Below are 25,398 nucleotides of genomic sequence, written 5' to 3' on the forward strand. Positions count from 1 at the left end.
AGATTTACAGACCATAATACTATAGCCCCAGTAGACTTATTAACCTTTGAGCAATTTACTTAAATAGCATTGAGTCAAACAGCTTCTAGATTATTGACCTTCTAAGTATCAAAAGAGAAATAACCTATGTGGTACTATCACACATAATGGTTGGTTCTATCTGGTTAATTTTCATTCTTAGAATTTTGTGATACAAGCCTAGGAAAACTTAGAACTATAAAAGAATACCAGATCTGACTTTTTCAGGAATTCCTGGTAAGCAAAGGTCAATGAAACTTTAATGAATTCAATCCTCCTTCAGAACCAAGGTTCCAAACTAGGTCAAGGATGGAATTGTTTATTCCCTTGTGAAGGTAACATGAGAAATCTGGTCAAAGCCCAGATGACCCCCTACACAAGAGCCCCCGTTTGTTCAGCTCAAAGGATCAAAGTTCATTTCAGGATTTGAGGATTATTTCTTCTCTGGTGCAGGAGATAGAGCATTGGGTCTGGAATCAGAAAGCCCTGAGTTCAATTCAATCCTTAAATACCTCTAAGCTGTGTGACTGGGTCAAATCAGCTAAACTCTGTTTGCCTCATTATCTTCAGTTACAAAATGAGAATGAGAATAGCATCTATCTCTCATTATTGTTGTAAAAATCAAATGATATATTATTTGTAAAGCAATCAGTGTAGTACCTGGCAGATAATAGGCTTTATAAATATTTGTTTCCTTCTTTCAATTCCTCAGGTCCTCATACCACAATAATACCAACAAAGCATCTACATGGCAATAATACAAATAAAAAAATGAGATAGCCCCTGCCTTCAAAAAGATTGCAACCTAATGGAAGATATGGTGCCTATGGTGCCAGGGAAGAGATTTTTGATCTAGACAATCTCAGATTGTCATGATCTTTGTAGTATCAACCATTAAGTGTTCTGGAGCAGGATCAAGAAGAGGAAAAGCGCCTTAGAAAGTGGAGCTGGGGGCGGCTAGATAGCGCAGGGGATAAAGCACCGGCCCTGGAGTCAGGAGTACCTGGATTCAAATCTGGTCTCAGACACTTAATAATTACCTAGCCGTGTGGCCTTGGGCAAGCCACTTAACCGCATTGCCTTGCACAAACCTTAAAAAATAAAAGAAAGAAAGTGGAGCCGGGGAAGGTGGCAAGATGCCCATACCGAGTAGGCCCTAGTGTTTAGGTAGGTGACTGGAAGGGGATGTGAAGTATGTTCTCTGGTCCTGCAAATACAGTAGGTTTAAGTGAATTTTTTCATTTACACTCTAGTCAGGAGAACTTGAACCTCTTAGTGAAGACAACTCAATTAAAAGGCCAACTCACCCCAGGCTAGTCAAACCAGAGAAAACCTCACTTAGAGTCAGAAAACTTGACTTTACATTTTGACTCTTCCATTTACAACCTATGTGACTGTGGGCAAATCACTTAACCTTTCCTGTCTCAGTCTCTCCATCTCCCAAAATGATCTCTAGGGTTTCTAACAACTGTAAAATCTTTTGATCCCTTCAAGGACCCTCTTGAAGTTGGATCCCTGGAGAAGGTAAATGTTTGACTTGTTTTTTAAGGTGAGTGTACTAGTTGGCTTCTCAACATTCACCTCTATCTGAGATTACCATCTTTCAACTCACATATGTATGGCTCTGGCTTGGATTTTTGCTCTGCAGTTGGCTTTTATGATCACATTACAGTTCAGTTGTTTCTAAGGGTGTGTGTGTGTGTGTGTGTGTGTGTGTGTGTGTGTGTGTATGTGTGCAAAGAACATCTGCAGAATAAGGAATATGAAATGCATTCAGACTGATTCCCTGAAATGTGTATTTTTGCATTAGTGGAGATTTCCAAACCTCCTTATGATTATTTTTTGCAGAAAATACAGCCTCTTTCCATTAGCCACATAAGACAATTTGAGTCAAAGAATCAAGAGAGCCAAATTGGTTGAATTTAATTTTTTTCTTTTTTTGGCATGAGTATTAGAATAAAATGAGTTGGAAAAACTCTCAGTTGGATTCATTAATTCATTTTCAGCCCAGGCAAATTTTTATTCTGGAAGAGCAGAATAATTCTGTGATGGAAACATTTTTCTTTTATTTTTATTTATTTTACTTTAACCATTCTTTCAGAATGGGAAGTCTGGAGTAAGTTCAGAGTATGTCATTCAGATAGGTTGGATCTGACCACATCTCATATTATTTACTCCTTCAGTTCTGGTGCATGCTGTGTGTGGGCTTCAGTGAATCAAATGCCAGACATTTATGAACTGCCCTACATTTAGTTTTATCCATGAACTTGCTTCCAAAAATGGTTAAGAAATTTATTTTAATTAAGAATGAAACTGAAAACCTTTCATGAAAAGATACATTTGACTAGTCTTTCTTAGAATGATGACTTTAAAATGAAAAAAAATGAATAACTGAACTCTCTGGTCTGATGATACAATAGAATGGTGTTGAGGTTGGAGTCTAATCCCAATGGATCATTGTTAAAACTCCCTTTCTTTCCATTATTGCTTTGTTACTGAGTCCCTTTCTGGTATATCAGAGAAAATGTAACATGAGAGAAATCAGCAGAAGTGCTAGGAAAAAACCTCAAAATTTAGCATTAGAGGGTCTAGGTTTACATATCCAGCAGTACACATATTTCAATATATGACTTTGGGAACATCATTTAATTTCTCTGGGCCTAAATTTTCTCATTTACAAAATGTGAGGCAATTCAGTGGTCCAGTGGTTAGAACCCTGAGCTTAGAGTAAAGAAGACCTGAGTTTGAATCTTGACTGATAAACTTTTTGGATTTGTGACCAGTAGGCAAGTCCTTTAACCTGTCTAAACTTCAATTTCTTCATCTGTAAAATGGGGATAATAATAGGATTTTTGTGAAGACCAAATGAGATAATACATGTCTATGACTTAGAAAACATTAAAGTTCTATATCAATGTGACCTATAAAATAGTAATAATAATGATAATAATGATGATGATAATAATAATAATAATAATAATGATAATGATAATAATGATGATAATGAAAAGCATCTAGATGGCACAGTACACAGAAGAATGATTCTAGAGTCAGGAAATTCTGAGTTCAAATCTGACCTCAAACATTTACCAGCAGTGTAACCCTGGACTACACTTTTTACTCTGTTTGCCTCAGTATCCTTATCTGTTAAATGAGCTGGAGAAAGAAGTGGTAAACCACTCCAGCATCTTAGCCAAGAAAACTCCAAATGGGGTCACTAAGAGTTGAACACAAGTGAACAAATGAACAACAACAAACAAAGTGTGGCTAGATGGCATAGTGGATAAAGCACTGGCCCTGGAGTCAGGAGTACCTGGGTTCAAATCCTTTCAGACACTTAATAATTTACCTAGCTGTGTGACCTTGGGTAAGCCACTTAACCCCATTTGCCTTACCAAAACCTAAAAAACATGCTTCAACAAACAATAATAGCCAATAATAAACAGCTAGCATTTATATAGTAGTTACTATGAGTCCTCTACTGTTCTAAACACTTTAGAATTATTATCTCATTTGATGTTCAAAACATCCCCCGAGATAGAATTTATAATTATCCCCTTCTCCCTGTATTTTACCCACTGCCATGTTTAGGTAGAATATGTCACTACAGTTTTCATCATGCATACTATCATGCATTATGTGGGCTCTGAAGTCGATGTCTCTGACCTGATCAGACACCTATAGATACTGCTCATTCACCATTTTCAATTGTAAACCCTTTGAGGGCAGACTCTGTTCTTTGCCTCTTTTGGATACTTCAGCACTTCGGACAGTGCTTGATACATAGAAAATGCCTAATAAGTGTTTATGAACTGATTAACAATGAAATCACAACAAGAGAAAGAAAGAAGCAGCATGAGTAATGAAACACAAGCTAGACTTGAAGCCTCTTGACACGGGTTCAAATTCCAAATCTGCTACCTTCTCCTTATGTGAAAGTCACGTCACCCTTTGGGCTTTAGTTTTCTCATCTATATCATGAGGAATTTGTACAAGATAAACCAAATACCACAGGTTCCTGTCCTCCACATCACTCTTTATTCTCACCATACATTTTTCATAATCTTGTATGGTTCACTTAAATTCAATTTGTACCAGTCTTCTTTCTGTGATCTGGTTCCCCAACTACCCTAGCATGAATTGCCAGTGCAGCCATCTGTCACTTAATTCAACTCATTCCCAAGTACAAAAGCATTTTGGAGAGTGTCCCAAATGAATTTCCCATGTTCAGCCAAGGCACCACCTATACTCTCATCTGAAGGCACTAAGGAGCTGCCCACTTTTCATATAACTGAATATATAAATTAAAAAAGGATGTCTTGGGAAGGAGTGATCAAAGAAGGATGGTATGTATAAGGAAGATTACTTAGAAGTTCTCATTTTTTCATCTAGGCTTTAAAGGAAGTGATGGCCACACATTGGTGGAGGGAGAAGTAAGCAATCCAGGTGATAATTATGACTTTTCATTTTACTTGGGAGAACACTGAACCTGAAATGAGTTGCTTGGTATACTCCAAGCATGCATGTTCCCTAAGAATGTCCTATTAATCTCAAATAAAAAGGGGAGGTAGGGACACTAATTCATACATAAGAACCCCAGAAAGTTGCAAATTGACTTAGTTTTAAAATACAATGTTCTCTCTGTTTTATTGTAGTTATATATTTTGTCAAATATTTCCCAGTTATTTTTAACTACCTCAGGTATATTCAGGAATAATTGACATTTCTGACTTAAACCAAAACCATAATCTAGCTCAGATAAGAGAAGCAACCCAGAAATCATAACTGCTATGCAGAATTGGGTGAGTCACTGAAAATAATTGAAAAGTCTTGAAGGCTTCCCACAACCAAATATTCTTCCTCCACTAAGACCTATTTGTTCATTTATTCCTATGAATAAAGGAGGGTTGAGGATAAGCATTTATTAAGAACCCACTATTCGGGACAGCTAGGTAGCACAGTAGATAGAACACTGGCCCTGGAGTCAGAAGGACCTGAGTTCAAATATTAACTCAGACACTTTTAAAAAATTACCTAGCTGTGTGACCTTGGACAAGTCACTTAACCCCATTTCCTTGCAGAAACAACAACCAAAAAAGAACCCATTATTCAAGGCACTAAGCTAAGCACTTTACAAATGTTATCTCATTTGAATCATCACAACAATCTTTCAAGTATTATTAGCCCCATTTTATAGTTGAGGAAATTGGGACAGTGGTTAAGTGACTTGTTCAGGATCACACAGCCTAGTGCCTGAATCAGAACTTGAACTCAGATCTTCTTGAGTCCAAACCTAGAGCTCTTTCCATTATGCCACTTATCTGCCTCTAGCAAACTTATTGTCAGTGTAAATGACTTTTATCAAGTCTTTCCTTCTTAGTACATAGTGAGAAGGCTGAGAAAGGAGGTTTTAAAATGGAGAAGCAGAGAGAATAAATAAATTTCACTATTTTGCCTCAAATTCAGCCTGCCTCCTATGCCTGGGAACTTTGAATCGTTTTGATCTCTGAAAGGTTTCAGTGTGTTTTAGTAGGAAAAAAAGAGGATTGAATTTGAATTCAGAAGACTTGAGTTCTAATTTGGTTTTCATTATTTGCAAATTACTACCTAATTGCCTTAAGCAATTTACTTCAGTTTCTGGACCTCAATTTCCTCATCCCTCAGATCTTTAAAGGTTCTTCCAGTCAAATCCCAGGAGCTTATGATATTACTTTCTTATTGCAAATGCAAGGGAGGCTAATCTTTTACTTTCTGATAATGACATCAACATGCTTCAAAACCTTTAATCATTTCCCACTGTTTATTAAACAAGCTTCAAACAAATATAAAACCTAGATCTCTACAACAAGCAAAAGAAGAAAATTCCTTTTATAAGTATGGATAGGGAAGGAGTTGTGGCCAGACAAGAAACAAAAAAGATCAAAGTAGACAAAATGAATGATTTTGTTACATAAAACTGAAATGTTTTTGAATATTCAATCAATGTTATTAAATAAAAAGGATATAGTTAACTGGGAAAGCTTTGCAGCAAGATTCTCTGAAAAAAAAGGTCTAATATCCAGGATTAACTGATTATTCAAACATTTAAGAATGATAGCTATTCCCCAATAGATAATGGCCAAAGAATATGAACAGGCAATTCCCAAAGGAAGAAACCAGGCTGTTAATAATCATATAAAAATGCTCCAAATTACTAATAATTATATAAATGCATATGGAGAATACTGAGGTTCCTCCTCATGTCTGCATGGTTAAAAATGTCAAAGAAGGAAGAAAAAACATCTATCGTGTCTATCATAGAAACTATGCAAAGAGCTTTATATAGGATATTGGATGGTTGTTGTCCTTTTTTTCTCAAAGAGGAACAAAATGACATCACTATGTTAGAGTTAAGTTGTAGTATCTCAGACTGTCACTTGATCAGACCAATATGAACTTGGAATGCTCTACCACAGATCGGACACAAATAGGTCTTGGGAACATTTGAGGTGGATTATCTAAATTTATGCATCTTACCTTTTTTGAGAATAGAGGATAAATAAGGAAGCACTGAACTAGGAAAAAACAACTTTCCATTAAATTTCTCAGATAAAGGTTTGATATCCAAGATCTCTAGACAACAGAAATATATAGGACCAAAAATCCAAAAGTAGTCAAAGGATATGGATAAACATTTTCAAAAGAAGATTTGTAAACTATTAGCAATCATATGAAAGAATATTCCAAATCACATACAATGAGAGAAATCCATTTAAAAACCAACTTTAAAGTTTTACCTCACTCAGCAAATTGGCAAAGATGACCAGAAAACAACAATGTTGAAGGAAGTTGTGGGACGATGAGTATACCAATGTATTGTTAGTGAAGTTAAGAATTAGCACAAACATTTTCAAGAGTAATTTGGAAATATAAGTGCCTAAGATCTCAATATCCTTTGCACCAGGTATTCCACTATTAGGGAAGAAGTTCATTGATTTAAAAAGAGAAAAGAAAGCCATCATATGTATTAAAAATATTTATATCAACTTTTTTAGGTGGTAGCAATGACTTGGAACAAAATCTAGATGTCTATTGATTGGGAAATGGTTAAGAAAATTATGACACATAAATGTAATATATATTACTGTAATGAAAGGAAAAATATGATGAATGCAGTAAAGCATGGAAATATTTACATGAACTGATGCAAAGTGAAGTGCTTACTTCAAGAAAAAGAAATATACATAAGACAGCAACACTGTGAAGGGAAAGAACAATTGCACACAAAACAATTTCTTAAAATGTTGAAAACTTAGAAAAAAATAATCTTGGCTCCAAAGAAGAGATATGAGAAAACACCCCTCAACTCTTTTGCAAAAGAGGCGCAAGGGTTCATGAATGCATAATATTGCATACATTTTCAGATTTTTTTCATTGTTTTGATAGATTTTGCTGAGGTTTTTCTTGTTTTCCCTTCTTCCTCTTTATCTTTCCTCCCTTCTCTGAGAGAGAAAGGGAGGTATATGTAGGGGGAGGTGATTTAGGCAACTTAAGATAGTAATAAAATTTAATTTTCAAAAAATACATAAAAGAGAACTGCAAGAAATTCAAAAAGACTATCAGGGAAGCTTTAAAAGTAAAATGTTAAATTTATTGTATTCTTTTCATTTTATAAACCAAGGTGTATAAATTAAAAACTGACATTTTTCACAAAGAACAAAATCCAAATTTCTTTCCTAAAACTAATTTTTAAACCATATCTCATATATGGATTTTTTATCCACCTTATGTTTTATCCTAATCATCCACATGCCAATATTTTGAATTGCATCCTATATTTTTCTATCTTTGGTCCTTTGCCCTACTGCTAAAATTGTTTCCATCAAGTGTGATGATATATGTATATAAAAAATAAAAATTTGTAAAGATTTGAAAAATGTGAAACCCTATAGAAATTCTAGCATGATTTATCAAACTCATTCTTATCACTCATCACCTAATACCTGTCTATTTATTCCCTATTATATGCCTCACAATGGCTATTCCAAACCTGGTCCTTTCTTTTCAGGCCTCTCTTAGCACTCTCATTCTCTACCTTCTCAGCAGATCACATCAAGTCAGGTTTTTCTGGAAAAAAAAAGAGACAATTTGATGTGAGCAATTTCTTTTCTCTCATCAAAGTGCTCCTTTATGTCATTCCCTCCCATGCTTCTTTGTGACTCCACTCTTGAATGAAGAGGTAGCCCACCTTCTCACCAAGGTTAACTCCTCCAACTTCCCTTAATCTCATCCTCATCCATCTTCATAGATTGTTCCCTCAATCATCCCAGCCTCTCTTTAATATTTAATTTCCTTCTACTGGATCATATCCTTTTGCCAAATTCATAGTCATTTCTCACACTAAGAACAAAAACCAAAAACCACAAACTCTCACTAGAATTGATCATATCCTCAAGCTGTTGTCCTATAATCTCTCCTTAGTTTCCCTGACAAAGTACTCCTAGAAAAAGCTTCCTATTCTCCTTGTTTCCATCTTGTCTCCTTTATTGACAGTATCTCCTGGATATTCTATCCTCACTAGAACTCAGGAAACTAACCTGGATTAGATTTGTAGAGTCAGAAGTCACCTGCATTTGCATTATAATTGAGTCCTCATGGAAACTGACAGTCACTAAAAAAAGAGAGCTAAGAAAAAAAAGGAAGAGGACCAAGAATAGGATTCTGAAGTATACCTAATAGGTGATATGTGACCCTTCAAAGCAGATTGAGAAAGAGCAGTCAGTAAAACACATAGGAAGAGAATTAAGAGAGAACAATTCCGTGCCTCAAAAACCCAGTTCAAAAAGACTATCCAGAAGAAGGGGAAGACCAATAATGGAAATCTGGGGATAACAATAAGAAGCATCCTTTTCCTCCTTTAGGACAGAGATAAAAATATAAGAATGAAATTATTATTTTACTATCCTATTAATTTATTTGGATTATTAATTTTTATATTGGGATCTAGGCTTTTCTCTCCAGGTTCCTCATTAAGGACTAGTTCCTTTTCTCTGAAGGACATGACTGATTGAGATTACCCCTAGCCTTCAAGGAACATGATCTTCAATCTTAGGAGATCTAAATTCTATTTAGAGTATAAACAAAATCCAATCTGGGAGAGTTCTTATCCCAGGGAAAGGAGCCCCTATCTTCTTTCTCCTCTATAGAGTTTAGACTGAAAGCTAGGAAGAAAAAGAACCACCAGAGTGGTTTGGATGGAGATGGAGTCTCCTGTCTGGATTATTGGAAGTAACTGGGTCTCATTATCAAGCCACATTCCTAGTATGAAGAACTGAAGACTTTTAACCCATCTCCTCATTAAATGAACACCAATCAGGGTTGATTTTCAGTAGTCAAGGAAATTTCTTTTCAAGGATTATTTAAAGATTTCAGGTCCTCCCTGGCTTGTCTTTGGTTACCATAATTTTATAGATTGCCAGCTAGCCTAATTTATTAATTACCCAGTTATAGGGGGAGTTAAGGGTAGAGAGGGCTGGGTGGCATTCTATTTTAGTAGGAAATAGGAAAAGAACCAGAAACTAACCTGGGACTTGTCTTGTATCTGAGAGGTTACTCAGAGCAAAGAGCTTCCATCCCCTTCCCCAGATACAATGCTTCTGATCAAACAAGTCATTTTCCCTTCAGTCCTTAAAAAGCAGAAGATACTGATTCTTCCCAGTCATATAAAAAAGAAGGGGGGAAATGGTGGGAAGAATAGGGCAAGTTCAAAATGAACCATTCCAGGTGGCAACCTCAAACCTTAGGAAAGGAGATGGAAACTTGAGCAGGGAGTCCCTACCCAGGAGACTGGGTGGAATCAGGGTGGAGATGCATAAGATGTCCCATCTGAGGACTGTAAAAGCAGCACTGTAGCCCAGCCTTGAGTAATCTATCTCATCAGTGAAGAAGAGAGGATATGAAAGGAATAAAAGAAAAATGCCCCTAAACAACAGCAATTTAGAGATGGGGGGAAAAAACTTCAATTAAAAACTCAAATACTGAACAAATAGATTAAGCAATAGTGAAGATCTAGAAATAAGAAGGAAAATGAGCAAAACTATAATATAATAAATATGAAGAATAATAAAATAAATATTAAATATAATAAGCAAACATTGTAAAGACAAATTGAAATAAACCAATAGTGACTAATGAATGTCAAGAGTTCTTTGAACCCTCCAAAATCCTCTGACAATAAGAAACCTTAGAATGATTCTTAAGGGAACTAAAATTCACAGGAGAAAAAAAATAAGACTGAATTTATCAGTAATGTATTTCCTTGATGTAGAAAATGAAGCACTCTATAAAGAACTGTGAAACACAATTAGCAGTTAAGGAGGAGAAATGAATGCAAAGAAGAGAATTTCTCCTATTAAAATAGAAATTAGTAGTCCATTTCAAAAAATTCACACCTATCAGTGAGATGTGTTTCACTGATACTATGGCTAAAACCATTTCTACCTTCAAGGACTTTGCATTCATTTGAGGGAAACAATTGTAAACAGTAAATATATATATATATATATATATATATATATATATATATATATATATATGTATATATTAAATATAAAGATATAAAGTATATGCAGGATAATGATGGATAGGAATTAACAGCTGGGAGGATTAGGAAAGGTTTCATATTGGAGATGGTACTTGAGTTGGGCTTTGAAGAAAACTAGGGATTTCAACAACAGAGCTGGGAAGGGCAAGGATTTTAGGCATATGGGATAAATAGTCTATGCAAAAGTCAGGAGGTAGAAAAAAAATCATGTAATCATGTGTGAGAGACAACAATTAGACTGGTTTGGTCAAATTCCATATCTAAATCCATATCTATATGCATAGGTTTATATAGTTCCTATAGATGGATGATACATGTTGATATAGATATAATCTGGATATAATTGTTGTCATATCTATATCTATAATAATCTATCTATATTATATTGATAATATGTTATTCAGTCCACCTATAGCTATATATCCATCTAACTAAAACCATATAAATAGATTGATATAAATTTATAGTCTAGTATAACCCATGATCTCATTCACATGTACACACATGCACACATATAAGCCAATTGTTTCCCCTTTTAAAAATTGAGTTTATTTTTTGTTATTTTATTCATTCAACAAATATTTTTAGATGCCTGCTAAGTGGTAGGTTCTCCTCTAGATGCTACTAAAAAATCCTTTGCTATCAAAATGCTTATATTCTATTGGAAGCAATGAACATGGACTCAGATAAATGTGTATCTATATATAAAAACATATTCACATATGAATATATATAACCACCACATGTATATATGGATGAATGTATATATTTACGTGCATATAAACATATATGTATTTTTTCAAAAGTGATTTCAGGGGGATGGCTAAGTGGCGCAGTGGATAAAGCACCGGCCCTGGAGTCAGGAGCATCTGGGTTCAAATCCGGTCTCAGACACTTCATAATTACCTAGCCGTGTGGCTTTGAGCAAGCCACTTAACCCCATTTGCCTTGCAAAAAACCTAAAAAAAAGTAATTTCAGAAGGGAGAAGACTGTTACTTAAAAAGAGGTAATCCAGTTAGGTCTATGATGTGAGGTGACCATTGAGACAAGGTTTGAAGGGAATTAGGGATATCTGAGGCAGAGGTGAGGAGAGAGGCCATTCCAAGCAGAACAAGTCATCTATATGAAGGCAAAGAGATGGAATAAAATTCCTGTTCAGCTAACAGCTGATTTGATGGAACAGAAAATATATGAAGGAAAGAAATATGTAATAAGTCTAGAAAAGGTAGGTCAGAGTCATTCTGCTTAGGGGTGGTTGGTTTTTGTCACCCAAGAAATAGCCTACATTTTGCTTCCCCTGTAAGACAGTGTCAAAGCTGAGAATATATTTCCAAAATGCTAAAGGAAGTAACTGTCTTGAGATAACCTGTAATTATTCCAAAGACTCAAGATGCCACTCCAATCCAGAAGCAAAGCCTGGCATCCTTAGCCAGCTTAGATATGTTTCCTATAAATATAAATGATATTCGATCTGGACAAGACTAAAAATGTGTGTCTGTTTTCAATGAGTAAAGGAGCCCCAGACTGTTGCCAGGTGAATGTTCAAAATAACTGCTTGCTAATTGGCTTCCCTGCAGCAAAAGGCATAAAGGGCACTTGGCATATTCTCTGGCTTTTTTCTCAGAACTGCCATGTGCGTGTGGAAAAAATAATTAGATTACATCATTTTAGCCAAGCTGATTTTTTTTCATTTTGCAGAAATTGTACAGAAATATGTCCCAAATTCTGACCATCTTTAATTACTTTAGCATTTAAAAACATTTATGAAGGATTTAATGTATGCCCAATAACAGAGGCAGTGAGATAAGGTGAAAAAGCTCTAGGCCCAAGTCTGTAGACCTGGGTTCAAATCTCAGTCCTATTACAACTTTCTACCTGAGGGACCATAGACAACTCATTCAATCTCTATGCATCTGACTTCTACTTTCATTAGTAAAGTATTTTGTAAATTTAAAGCTATATAGAATTTTATAGAAATTTAAAGCTCTATAGAATTAGGAGTATTGTTTTGTAGATTTTTTTCAAAATCCTTTGCAATTTACAAGGATGTTTCACATCCTTTATTTCATGTACATGCAACATTCTTTTGATGTAAATAGAACAATTTTATTCCTGTTTCCTAGATGAGGCCTAGAAATTGACCCCTTGGTCACAGTTTATAAGCATCAGAACTATGATTCAAATTCAAGGCTTAATTCCAAGTCTTAAACTGATTTTCTTTCACTATTCTGTTCTCTAAAATACATGGGCTACAAAAGAAAAGAAGAATTTGTTATTGTTGTCATTGTTAAGTCATTTCAGTCCTGTCTGACTCTTTGTGGCCCTATTTGGGGTTTTCTTGGCAAAGATACTGGAGAGGTTTGCTATTTCGTTTTCCAATTCATTTTACAGATGAGAAAGCTGAGGCAAACACCTAGCTGCCTCTTTGAAGATCTTATATCTCCTCTTATTGGAATGAATAAGATAATCATACAATAGACAAATGTACCATGGAATGAGCAATCGAGGAACCTGGATTTGATTTGAACCCTGGGTCTGTTCCCCTAATAACAGTTTATCCTTGTGCAAATTATTTCACTTCTTGGACCCTCTGCTTTCTCTACTATAACAAAAAACAAAGAAACAAAACAAAAACAAACAAAAAAACAAGGGCTTGAACTCAATGTTTGATGATGACCCCTTACTTAAGTAATTGTGTTGCAATGAGACCTACCATCTCAAGGAAGTAGAGAGTCAGAGTAGAGAGCCCCTCTAAATTGTCACTAAAGAAAAGGTTGGATGCTTCTTTAAAAAAAAAAAAAACTTTCCAAAATATACATCCAAGAAAAAAGCAAAGAGATGGATATGGTAGGCAGCATGGGGAAATGAAAGAATCACTGGATTTATTATATGAAAACTTGGGTTTGAATCCTAGTACTGGCCCTTAGAATGTGACTATTTGCAAATCACTTAAACTCTTTGGGTCTGAGTTTCCTCATCTATAAAGTAAAAGAGTTTTACTACATGACCTTTAAGATGGCTTCCAAATCTAAAATCCTATAATCCTATGAAAGAATATCCAGTGTGAGGCAATAAATACTCCTTTTGGGTAAGACCCTGATTTAGGAAAGCATTATATCTAGAATTCTTGCTTGAAAGTCAGTAAAGTACCAGCTGAGCATCCATTTGAAGATGTAGGAGTAAGATATAGAAACTGAGAAAAGGCATGAATCAAGTGAATGGAGCAGACCAGGTGAGATGATGTATGCCAATGAGAAGAGAGATTACTGTTAGTGATCAAGGATTCTATTATCAGACCTGCCTTGACTAACATAAATGTACAAAGTCTCTGACACTGATACATGATTTAACTCTAAGTTTGGGGGTAGTAGGTAGAACACTGACCCTGAAGTCAGGAGGACCTGAATTCAAATGTGACTTTAAAGATTTATTAGTTGTGTGATCTTGGGCAAGTCACTTAATCCTGATTGCCTCAAATCCAGGGTCATCACACCAATGGACAATCTCAATTTTAATTCAACTCAATCAATAGCCATTTATTAAGTGCCTATATAAGATAACATTCAAGGTATAAGCACATTGTGTGGTAAGATTAAAATGCCTTTTTTGTCTCATAGTTTTAGAAATGTTAATCTTCATCAGTAGTATCAGTTTATAATTAGAAAGATAGCATTCCTTGAGTAGTCATTATTTACCTAATCAAATCAAGTTTGTTTTTTCTTCATAGTCACACTTGTGCTTGTTCTCATTTCTTTGATTCCCCTCTTGTCTCCTTGTTAAACTATAGACATGGTTTTCTTTAAGATCTAGTTCAAGAAGCTTTCCTGATTTATTTCATCCTTGCCATAATACTCATTTCCCTTGTTTTGTGTTCCTCAGTTCCTCTACAAATTTAGTATTATATTATTTTTTATTTGCTCCTATTCTCAATTTTTTTCTTATTTGCTTTTCCCCATTAACTAGATTATAAGCCACAACTTTTACTTCTTTTGCATAGTCCATAATAGCTAGTGTAGTATTGTGCACTGAGTGCCAAATAAGTGAGTTGACTAACTTGATTCATTTCAGTCAAGACCCTGTGAACCCATTTGGGGTTTTCTTGGCAAAAATACTGGAATTGTTTGTCATTTCCTTCTCCAAATCATTTTACAGTTGAGTAAACTGAGGCAAACAGGGTTTGATAGGGTCACATAGTTAGCAAGTGACTTGATCAGGGTCACACAGTTAGTAAGTGTCTCAGGCTAGATTTGAGGCTACATTTGAACTCAGAGCCTCCTGCCTCTAGGGCCACTGCTCTCTCTCCATTGTACCACCAACAGTTTTTAATAGAAACAGGTTCCAAAAGGTAAAATCCAGAGTAGTATAACTAACTCAAATTTTAAATCCCATCCATTTTGTTTATATATGTACATATATATATATACATATATAATATAGATACAGATGTAGCTATCTATGTCAATTTCTTCTTTGATTAGACAGAAACCCTGATTAATATATCATCTGGGTGTATTGAAGATGACTCTGCTACCATTCTGAAATTATCATCCTTAATTACTCCTTCCTTTCTCTGCCAAATTTTGAATGATCTATATAACTTGTCTCCACTCTTGCTGCCAACTGCTCATTCCTTGGCCCCATGTAAAAGTAATCTCCATATCTTAAAAACAATGACCTTTTCAAAATTCTTCTCCTCTTTGACTTTCTGCAGCACAAAACACAGAATCAATTACTCCTCTCCTCTCCTCCCCTCCCCACTCCTCTCCTCTCCTCTCCTCCCCTCCCCTCCCCTCTCCTCTACTCTCCTTCCTTGTTCTCAGTGATACTGTACACATTTCTCTTCAACATATTCCATTGTTACTTTTTTCCTAGTTCTTGGTTCCTTATCTTCCTCCTACAACTGATTATCTTCCAAAACTCTGAACTTTAGGTTTCTTTTTCTCTCTATTGTGTTCCTTGGTGATCTCATTTTTACTGAGATCTTCAGTGATTACCTCTGTGCAGATGACTCCTGAGAGCCCCCATTGTTACCAGGAGCACATCAAACTACAAATGTCTAGACTTGAACAAATTTCTCTCCTTCCCCCAAAATACCTGCTTCTCCATTTTTGTTAATGGTATCCCTATCTTCCTCTTCAGGTCCAAAACTTCAGAGTCTTTTCTGATTCTTTTCTCTCCCTCTCCACCTACTTAAAATCATTTGTCAAATCCTTGTGAAATTATCCTCAAAAGTATCTCTCTCAATTGAGTCCCTGCACTGTTTCTTCCTAATTCTCACTGGTAAGGACCTTCTTCATCACAAACTACAACACCCTCTTTATTTACTAAGAACTAATTAGAAGTTATAACTTAGTAGATTTGCCCAATTGCTCTCTCCTCTCTTCACTCTAGCATATCTACTACTGTCTGTTGATTCTCAGTAATATATGTCACTCAAAACTTTTGTGATTCTTCATACTGGTATTCAAGGCCCTTCACAATCTTGCTCCAACTTACTCCTCAAGCCTTCTATCATACTATTCCTTGCCCCATTGGACCTCACCTAACCCTTGCCTGCACAGAGCCCAACAGGATCTTCCCACCATTCATGGACCTGGTCCTTGGCTACTGGACAAGTATAGCTATTCACATCCCTTAGATGAGAAGGAAATCATCAACTATAATCTTTCCAGAAAGATGGAGGACCACCAGGCTCAACCATTTGCCCTGTCCCTGGGTTATATAAAAAGACCACCAGGGATTGCCAGTGTAGATACAACTAGAGTTGAACCCCAAGAAGCACCAGGTCTTTCCACCATCCAGTAACAGAACTCCCCTCTATGTATTATATTCACTAGTAAGAAGATGAATTCTTGGAAAGCATGGACTGTTTTGCTCTTCTATTTGAAATTTTAGCACTTAGCAAATAATGTTTAATAAATGCTTTTCTATACTATTCACCTCTTCCATGTTCTAGATGATCTAGATGAACTAGATACCTCTACCTTTTCTTATTCTGTCTTTTTTGTCTTTGTCTAGAATAGATCTGTACCCACTCTATGTCTCATCATCTATTAAAAAAAATTCATTTTGGGGTGGCTAGGTTGCCCAGTGGATAAAGCACCGGCCCTGGAGTCAGGAGTACCTGGGTTCAAATCTGGTCTCAAACACTTAATAATTACCTAGCTGTGTGGCCTTGGGCAAGCCACTTAACCCCATTTGCCTTGGAAAAAAACTAAAAAAATTCATTTCAATAAACATTTATTATGTACAAAGAATTATGAAAATTAAATAGCCCTTGTTCCCAAGAGATCTGTATTCTATTGGAAAGATACAACATAAATAGATATGTATAATATAATTGTATATATTTGTTTCACATATTTATATGCAAATAGATTTGTGTACATTAGATAGATAGATAGATAGATAGATAGATAGATAGATAGATATAAGTATAACACAAGGAAAATATTAAAGAGAGAAAACACTAATAATTAAGTGTGATCAGCTTTCATGAAAGAGATGGCACCTGAACAGAGCTTTGAAGAAAGATCAAGATTCTAAGAAGGCAGAGATGAAGAGGAAATACATTTCTGACATGAAGAATAAATAAATAGTAGTTGGAGATGGCAGTTAAGGAACACCTAGCAGTACAGTGTTACTAGAACATAGAATCTATGAAAGGGAAAAGGATAAAATGAGGTTGGAATGATTCATGAGTGCCATATTATGGAAGGCTTTAACTACCATATTTTATGTGGTAAGCCTTAGGGATCTACTGCAGAATTTTAAACAGAGGAAGGACATTCCTTAGGAATATACTTTTGAAATGTGGAGGATAGATTGGAAAGGAAGGGGTTGGTAGCAGGGAAACCAATTAGGTGACTATGCTAGGAGTCCTTCATTCAAAGCAAAACTCAGATATTACCTTCTCTTTGAAGAATGCATGTCTTAAATCTTATAGCATTATATAAAAGTCAATCATTATGATGATTCTTTTATCTCTCAAGTAAAAATCATCTTTCTTTCTGGATCTTTCCTTTACATTTCTCACATTCAACCTTTTCTCACAGTTACTTATTTGCATGCATCCCTGTGCCCCACTCCTATTAGATCATCAACTCCTTAAGGGCATTCCATTGATTCCTTTCAGATCCCTTATCTTTCTTTTTTGTTCTTTTATCCCCAAAATGAATATAGTTTACCACACACATAGCAGGAACTCAATAAATGCTTGCTAAATTGATGTCTTTCAACAGAAAAGAAAATGTTCCAAGCCAATTAAAAAGCAAGAGAACATACCCATCATCTAAGCGATTCACTGCTATCATGGAGGCTACATGTATTACAGAAGTAATAGCTCGTTGAGGAGGAAAGGGCCCTTGATATGGGCTGTGTGACCCTAAGTGAGTCATTTTCCTTTCTGAACCTCAGTTTCCCCATCTGTAAAATGAGGGGGTTAGACTAGATGATTTTCCAACTCTGACATTATATCATCAATCCAAATGAGGTCAAAAGAATTGTTTGATTAGAAGAGAGGAGATAGAGACATTATTCAAGAGGAAATTAAAAGGTTATTGTAGATGAAAGTGAGGGAGGTATCAGCAGAGCAAAGAAGGAAGAAACTGGGCTGAAGAGAATAAAAGACAGAATGAATAAGGGAGGGCAGGGATGTATTGAGCAACCTTCTTGTAAGGTAGGGAGGAAGATGTCATGAACGTATATGTTAAATTAAAACCTGTGTAACATCTAGCATTTTCTCCTGAACAAACTTAGCTGACCAAAAATTATTTATGTTTGTATATGTGTGTCTGATAAAGGTACATAGTAGCACATGAAAGTCTTAAAATACAAAAGAATAGGACTAGGCAGTTAAAGATTTAGATGTTTGTCTTGAAAAAAGACCAGGATATCAGGGAAGTGATGCCATGACAAGCAAATGAATTGGATTTGAGCAAGGGAGTGCTGTGCTAAATCAAAAGCCTCACTTTCTCCTCCAGAGCCATCTGGGTCCAATGGCCAGATATGAATCAAGACAACTGGAGATGGCCTTGGATGTGAGACAATCAGGGTTAAGTGACTTACCCAAGGTCACACAGCTAGTACGTGGCATGTCTGAGCCTGTATTTGAACTTCAATTCTACTGACTCCAAAGCCAGTGCTTTTTCCACTGTACCACCTAGCTGTCCAATTAATGATAAATATTAAAAGACAGTATATTTATTCCATTCTCCTAAGAAATGGGCAATCTTTCACAAGTTGGAATATAAAATTAAAAAGTATCAATATGAAATCAAAAGAAACACAATTATAAAGGTCTGCCAAAGAGAAAAAAAATGAACCAGAGATTTTGTTGGTAGGTTGGAGAGTAGGTTACAACACAATAAGACTTTCCATGGGAGATAGATCTTCAACTGTGGTTGAAAGGAGGTTAGATACAGGTGTAACATTTGTCTTTAGGATCGTAGAATCACTGATTTTTAGAGTTAAAAAAGAATTCAGTGGTCATCTCAGCTAACCTGGACCTTAACAGAGAATCTCTCTACTATGGCACCTAGAAGAGAGCATTCAGTTTTAGGTTGTAGACCTCCACTGAGAAAGGATTCACTACCTTCCAGGATAGATCAATACTCTTTGAGACATCTCTAAGTGTTAGGAAGTTTTTCCTCTGGTTAGTAGCATTCCAAATTTCATCATGAGAAGTGGGGGAGCCTGACTGAATTCCCAGCACTATGCTTTCTTTTGACCATAACCAAAAAAGTGTGTTTAAATGAATGTGAAATTCCATCACTAAAGCACTGTGCGGGCCAAGCTATCAGTCTAGTCTTTGGAGCTGCTAATAATGCCCTATTGTGTTACTGTGGTCTTGTAGGTTATCATTAAGGAATCTTTGCTCCCAGTTGAACAAACATGATGTTCCACTAAGTATATGTATGTGTGTGTGTGTGTGTGTGTGTGTGTGTGTGTGTGTGTGTGTGTTTCTTGTAGAGTATATATACATATATATGTACAGGGTTCCCACCAAGACAGAATGGCACCTTTCTTGAGAATTAAAAAAGAACTGAAACTTTCGTCCTGTCAAAATGATGAGAAATCAGGCCCAGAAGGAAAAAAAGTTGAAGGAGAGGGTGAAAGGATATTTGATTGCAATCAACTGGTCACAATTTGGGGATACTGTTATTGCAAGCTAGAAGAGGTAACACGTGGCTTTGGGAAGCCCCGAGGCAATGAATCATTTGGATTCCTACAGCCATCCTGTTGGATGAACAACAGCAGCAACTTCCCACCAATAAATCATTTCTTAAGAATCATTCCAGGACAGAAGAAATAGACTAGTGAACCCATTCCTAGACTTTCTATAGCTATCTAGTAAGAAGTCATATTTAAAGCAGTATGGGACATAAGGTTAAATTTGAATATGTGCATATACATATATATATATATGTATAGAGATACATATAAATATATATGTATGTATAAATGTACATCCAACCATACACAGACACAGACACACATACATATAAATATAGATTAGATTAGATTAGATTAGATATGCTTTAAAATCTATGGAGTACTCTCCCCAACAAAGACCTATGTTATACAAGTAGTGAAAATACTATTATTTCCATTTTATGGTTAAGGAAACTGAGGCTGAGAGAGATTTGTTATGACTTGCCCATGGCCACCTGAATAGTGAGCATCAAAGTTGGGAGCTGAACCCAGGTCTCTGATTCCAACTTCAGCAAATTTTTCCCTGAACTATTCTGTATCTCTTGGTTCTGATTTAATTCATCCTTTAGACAATGCACAGAATATTTATAAACAGAGCTATGAGCCCCACAGGTAAAAGTAGTGACTTGCAAATAATGGGCTAAACCAAGTTGAGTTGAAACAATGTGCTTTTGGAATCAGAAGGACAAACTCAAGGTCTGGTTCTCTTCCTTTCTCTTTATGCCACTTTAGGTAAGCAATTTAACCTTCCTTAGCCTCAATTATATTATCTGTAGAATGGGAAGGTATTAGATAAGATCAATAGTTTCAAATTCAAAAAACAATAAAGCCAATCTCTGTAGGTTTCATATTGATTTAGGAATCTATAAATTAATATTATCGTTGTTGTATTTGTTTTGTTAAATATTTCTCAATTACATTTTAATCTGTTTTAGGCCACCCTCAGGAGTTTTGCTGTGTAAGTTTGTCACCTCTCTACTAGATACTTTTTTTTTAGGATTTTGCAAGGTAAATGGGGTTAAGTGGCTTGCCCAAGGCCACACAGCTAGGTAATTATTAAGTGTCTGAGACCAGATTTGAACCCAGGTACTCCTGACTCCAAGGCCGGTGCATTATCCACTATGCCACCTAGCCTCCCTACTAGATACTTTTTAAAGTATCTAGTAAGTACCTTTCCAGACCTAGATCTTTTTGTGTGTTTTTTTGTTTGTTTTTGTGAGACAATGGGGTTAAGTGACTTGCCCAAGGTCACAAAGCTAGTAAGTATGAAATGTCTGAGTTAGAATTTGAACTCAGGTCCTCCTGACTCCAGGACTGGTGCTCTATTCACTGCATCATTAGCTTCCCCAGACCTAGATCTTAAAGTCCTATTTTTCTGGGCATGATGTCCATTACATCAAAACTATCTTCTCATTGTTTGGTGTGCCCTCTAAAGGGAAAAAAAACATCCAAATTCTGGTAACTTTCAGGGCACATATTTGAGCAGAATCTAAATCCCTGCCTTTCTCCATCTAAGAATTGTAGAAATAACATATTTGTGGTGCTCTTTTTTGAGTTGCCACGTTGAACATCCATCTAACTTATTAGGGGGTGGCTTGATGGTTAGAGTGCTAAATTTGGAGACAGGAAGACCTGAGTTCAAATCCTATCCCAGATTGTGTGATCCTGAGCAAATCACTTCCAACTTTTTGAGCCACAGTTTCTTCAACTGTAAAATAGGAGTAAAATAATAGCACCTACCCTAGAGGGTTGTGAGAAACAAATAAAATAACATATTAAAAAGTAATATAGAAATGCAAGCTCTCATTCATATTTAAATGTATTCATATATATATATATATATATATAATATATATATATATTAGAGAGATAAAAACAGGCAAAGAGGGGAGAAAAAACTGCATGCATATTGTGAGAGACAAAGCTGAGATTTGAACTCAGCTATTTCTGACTCCACATCCATTATTCTTTTTTCATGCCATATTTCAGTTATTCTTTGCTTCCTGAGTTTAGAACTTAATGTGTCTCCCTAGATCACTTATCCTGTTCAAATGTCAATGAGTGAGTCAAATGTGAAGGGGGGTAGCTCCCTAGAATTTAGGACACAAAGAAAGGAGAAACTCTGAACCCCAGCTAAATTTTGTGAGGAACAAGAACCCAGGCAAGGGTTTTGAGGTATCTCCAATGGAATTTGCAAGCTGGTTCTCTCTGTGGCTGGAAGGAACAAAAGAAATTCCATTTCTTAGTAGAAGAGCATGTTTTCAGGATTCAGTGTCTCATAAATCTTCCAGAGAGAGCTCTCACTTTTCAGTGGGACAATCCAAAGTTCAAAACAGTTTTTATGGAAGAAAGAAAAAAACCACACACTTTAACTCAATACTCACATGTATATACATATACATATATATATATATATGTTTGAATGCATGCATGTATGCATGCATATACACTTAAATATTAATTCATATATATGTATATAGGACAATTGAAAATACATTAGGGGTATAGTTGGCTAGCTTATTTTTTCAGGATTCTTTTAAAATATTCCAAACTCCTAAATACTTTCCAGCCTGTAAAATTCATCTCACTACCATGGCAATGGCAAGTGGCTGTTCTGATATTAGTAAATGGACAGATCTTTCAATGAGTTTAGGCTTTCTTATGAGAGTTCTTTTTTCTTCACTGCTATCAGTAGAAGTTCCAGAAAGTTCTTGAAATGACTGTGACTTGGCCATGGGTTAAAGTTTGGGAAGTGTTTCATTGTTTGGACTTTCTGTTTTGTTGGAGTTAAATCCCACAGTGTTCATATTAGTTATGAAATCAAGACTTCCTCATGGCACCCCCTGCCCCAACCAGAGTCTCAAGTTAGTTAAAAAGCAAAAATGAATTTTACTTCATCTTCACTACCTTTTCTCCATTAAATGTCCATTATATCACCGAGATAAAGGTAACATCTTATGGGAGGAACTCTGGATGTGAAGCCAGGAGTTAGATTTGAAACTTAGCTCTATTATCTACTGGCAGTGTAGTGTGAGTTTAAGCACCCTCATTCTGCCTCAGTTTCCTCATTTTTTAAATGAGGAGGTTGAGGTAGATAGCCTCTGAATACAGTCTTTCCTCTAAACCTTTTATCAGATGGTTTTCTTTCTGCTTCCATTCACCTCAGAACTTAGAGCATCTTGATTATCTGAGGTTAATGATTACCTGAGATCCCATTTGAATTCAGATCTTCTAGATTCCAGGACCAGTGCTCTATCACTGTACCACCTAGCTGCTGCCTAGTCAGATGCTCTAGGACCTGAGGTGGTTCTTTCTGTTCACTATATGTTGGGAAAATAAAAGGGGGTTGGATGAAAAGATTTCTGAAATCCCTTTTTGTCTCTATGACATTTAGAAGAAATAAATCATAATTGAGAGGAAAAATCAATTTAGCCCTTTAGAATATCTTTACTTTGCAGACTGCAGAACTGGAGGGTAATTTAAAACTCATCTAGTATACTTTGTTCATCTTATTGACAAGGAAACTGAGACTGAAGAAGAGGAAGTGATTTTTCCAAGACTGTTCAAATAGTGAATAGCAGAGCTGAGATATTAATAAAATTTCTTTCCTGGAATAGCAGAGCTGTCATTATCAACAAGTGTCTAACCTTGAGCGCGTGAATGGAATAAGGGAGAGCGTATGACAAATTCTTCCAGCAGAGCAGTGTTTAAAGGTGGCCCTTGCAAACTCCCCAGTTACTGGAATGAGCCATCCCTTCTGAGGGAATGAGGATCAGCAATTGGGAGAGAAGGATGCTTAGAAATCAGTGCGTTTTCCCCTTTGCAGACTGTAAGGCAGTGGTGGAAACTAAAGAACAGATCCAGAACTGGACAAGTCCTAACAAAAGTTTACAACAGAGGGTCCGGGCAATTCCCTTGGAACTAGCAAGAGTCACATTTAGCTTGCTATTGCAAAGGATGCTAGGGTACCCATCAGGGCTCATCCCATCCTTAGGATTCTTTCAGGTCCCAAACTTTTGGACTCATTACCAACTGTCTAAAAAATAAAGTAAAAGTTGGAGTGTTTTCCAGAGTGCAGGGAGTTCTTAGCCTGCACCCTGAAAATGGGTCAAATAACAATTCTTCAGCAAGCAAAACAACCAAAGCCACTTACTTGTCTAAAATGAAGTATAGGTCAAATCCTCCATAGCAGGCAGGACCCCCATTCTCCCTATTTCCACCTTGTCCAGCACAAATAAGAACAAATGTAGCTAAAGAGAGACACTTGAAGCCAATCCTAAGGGCTCTCTGCTCCACAATAGCCATTATATCCAGCAAAGGGGAAAAAATTGTCTTCAGTAAGTTCCTGAAATCTCACAAATAAGCCATTCAAAGTTCCCCTCTGCTTTTTGCTTCTTCTTTTTTCTTTCTGAAACTCCCCTGGAAGCAATTGTCTGGAAGAGTTCAAGGTTTTCCTCTTTCTTTCCCTTGCAATTCTGTTTCTCGGTTTCAGATTTCAAGATTCACAATACTGTATTTCACTTTTTTTTTAAAGGGACTTCTCATGACTTTGGATGGTTAAGAGCTCAGAAAGCAAAAGGTCTCTGAGTTTTGCTATTGGAGACTGTAAGTCCTGTTAATTCTTTGTCTCAAATGAAAATAAATGGGGTGGGTTTTTCAAATTATTCTTGGAAAGGAAAATTCTTTCTTTATTTCTCCCTCCTCCCTCCACCCTTTAATTTAACTTTATTTTTCCAGTTTAAAAAAAGACAGCGCCTGCCATCTAGTGGTAATGATGATGTTTAATCCTTCATTCTCAAACATTCTCAAAGAAGATCATCACATCAGGGACATGAAACCATGACAAGCATATGCCTTGGATTTGAGTGAGGGGGTGCTGTGCTAAGTCACCAGGTTCACTTTCTCCTTTGGAGCTAACTGTTTCCAGTGACCAGTTATGAAACAGAATGACTGGAGATGACCCTATATATGAGACAGTCAGGGTTAAGATCACATAGTAAGTGTCAAGTGTCTGAGGTCAAATTTGAACTCAGGTCCTTTTGACTCCAGGGCTGCTGCTCTATTCACTATATCACCTACCTGCCATATCATGATAAAAAATGGATAAATCAAGCTTTGACTTCCAGCAGAATTGATTTTATTTGTGAACATCATGCTTTCTGAAGGGAAAGTTCTTGGGCAATAGGCAAACTCACAGAGAGATTTTGGAATTAGAGAAACTGGGCCTCAATTCTACTCAAATACAAGAAGAAAAAATTATAGTATTTTAATTAATAGTATTTAATTAATAGCATTTTATTTTTCCAATTACATGAAAAGATAGTTTTCAACATTTATTTTTGTAAAATTTTAAGTTCCAAATTTTTCCCTTCCAAGCAAGCAATCTGAAATAGGTAATGCATGTACAATCATGTTAAATACCTTTCCACTGTGAAAGAAGAATCAAACAAAAGGGAAAAGCCATGAGAAATAAAAAGCAAATTTTAAAAAGTGAAAATAATGTGTTTTGATCTGCATTCAGACTCCATAGTTCTTTCTCTGGATGATGTTGGCATTTCCCATTACAAGTCTTTTAAAATTATCA

General features: G+C 36.0%; 1 protein-coding gene across 2 annotated transcripts in view; it reads right to left on the reverse strand.

Annotated features, from left to right (window-relative positions):
* The window catches only part of ANTXR1 (ANTXR cell adhesion molecule 1), a 303,869-nt gene extending 279,404 nt beyond the window's left edge, over positions 1-24,465 (reverse strand). For both annotated transcript variants that reach the window (XM_074207912.1, XM_074207920.1), the window contains exon 1: positions 23,968-24,465. In XM_074207912.1, the coding sequence (XP_074064013.1) occupies positions 23,968-24,119 (152 nt within the window). In that variant the 5' untranslated portion in view covers positions 24,120-24,465. The remainder of the gene's footprint in view (positions 1-23,967) is intronic.
* Positions 24,466-25,398: the final 933 nt, after the last annotated feature.

The sequence above is a fragment of the Macrotis lagotis genome, chromosome 1, assembly GCF_037893015.1.
Source record: "Macrotis lagotis isolate mMagLag1 chromosome 1, bilby.v1.9.chrom.fasta, whole genome shotgun sequence".
NCBI classification, from domain to species: Eukaryota; Metazoa; Chordata; class Mammalia; order Peramelemorphia; family Peramelidae; genus Macrotis; species Macrotis lagotis.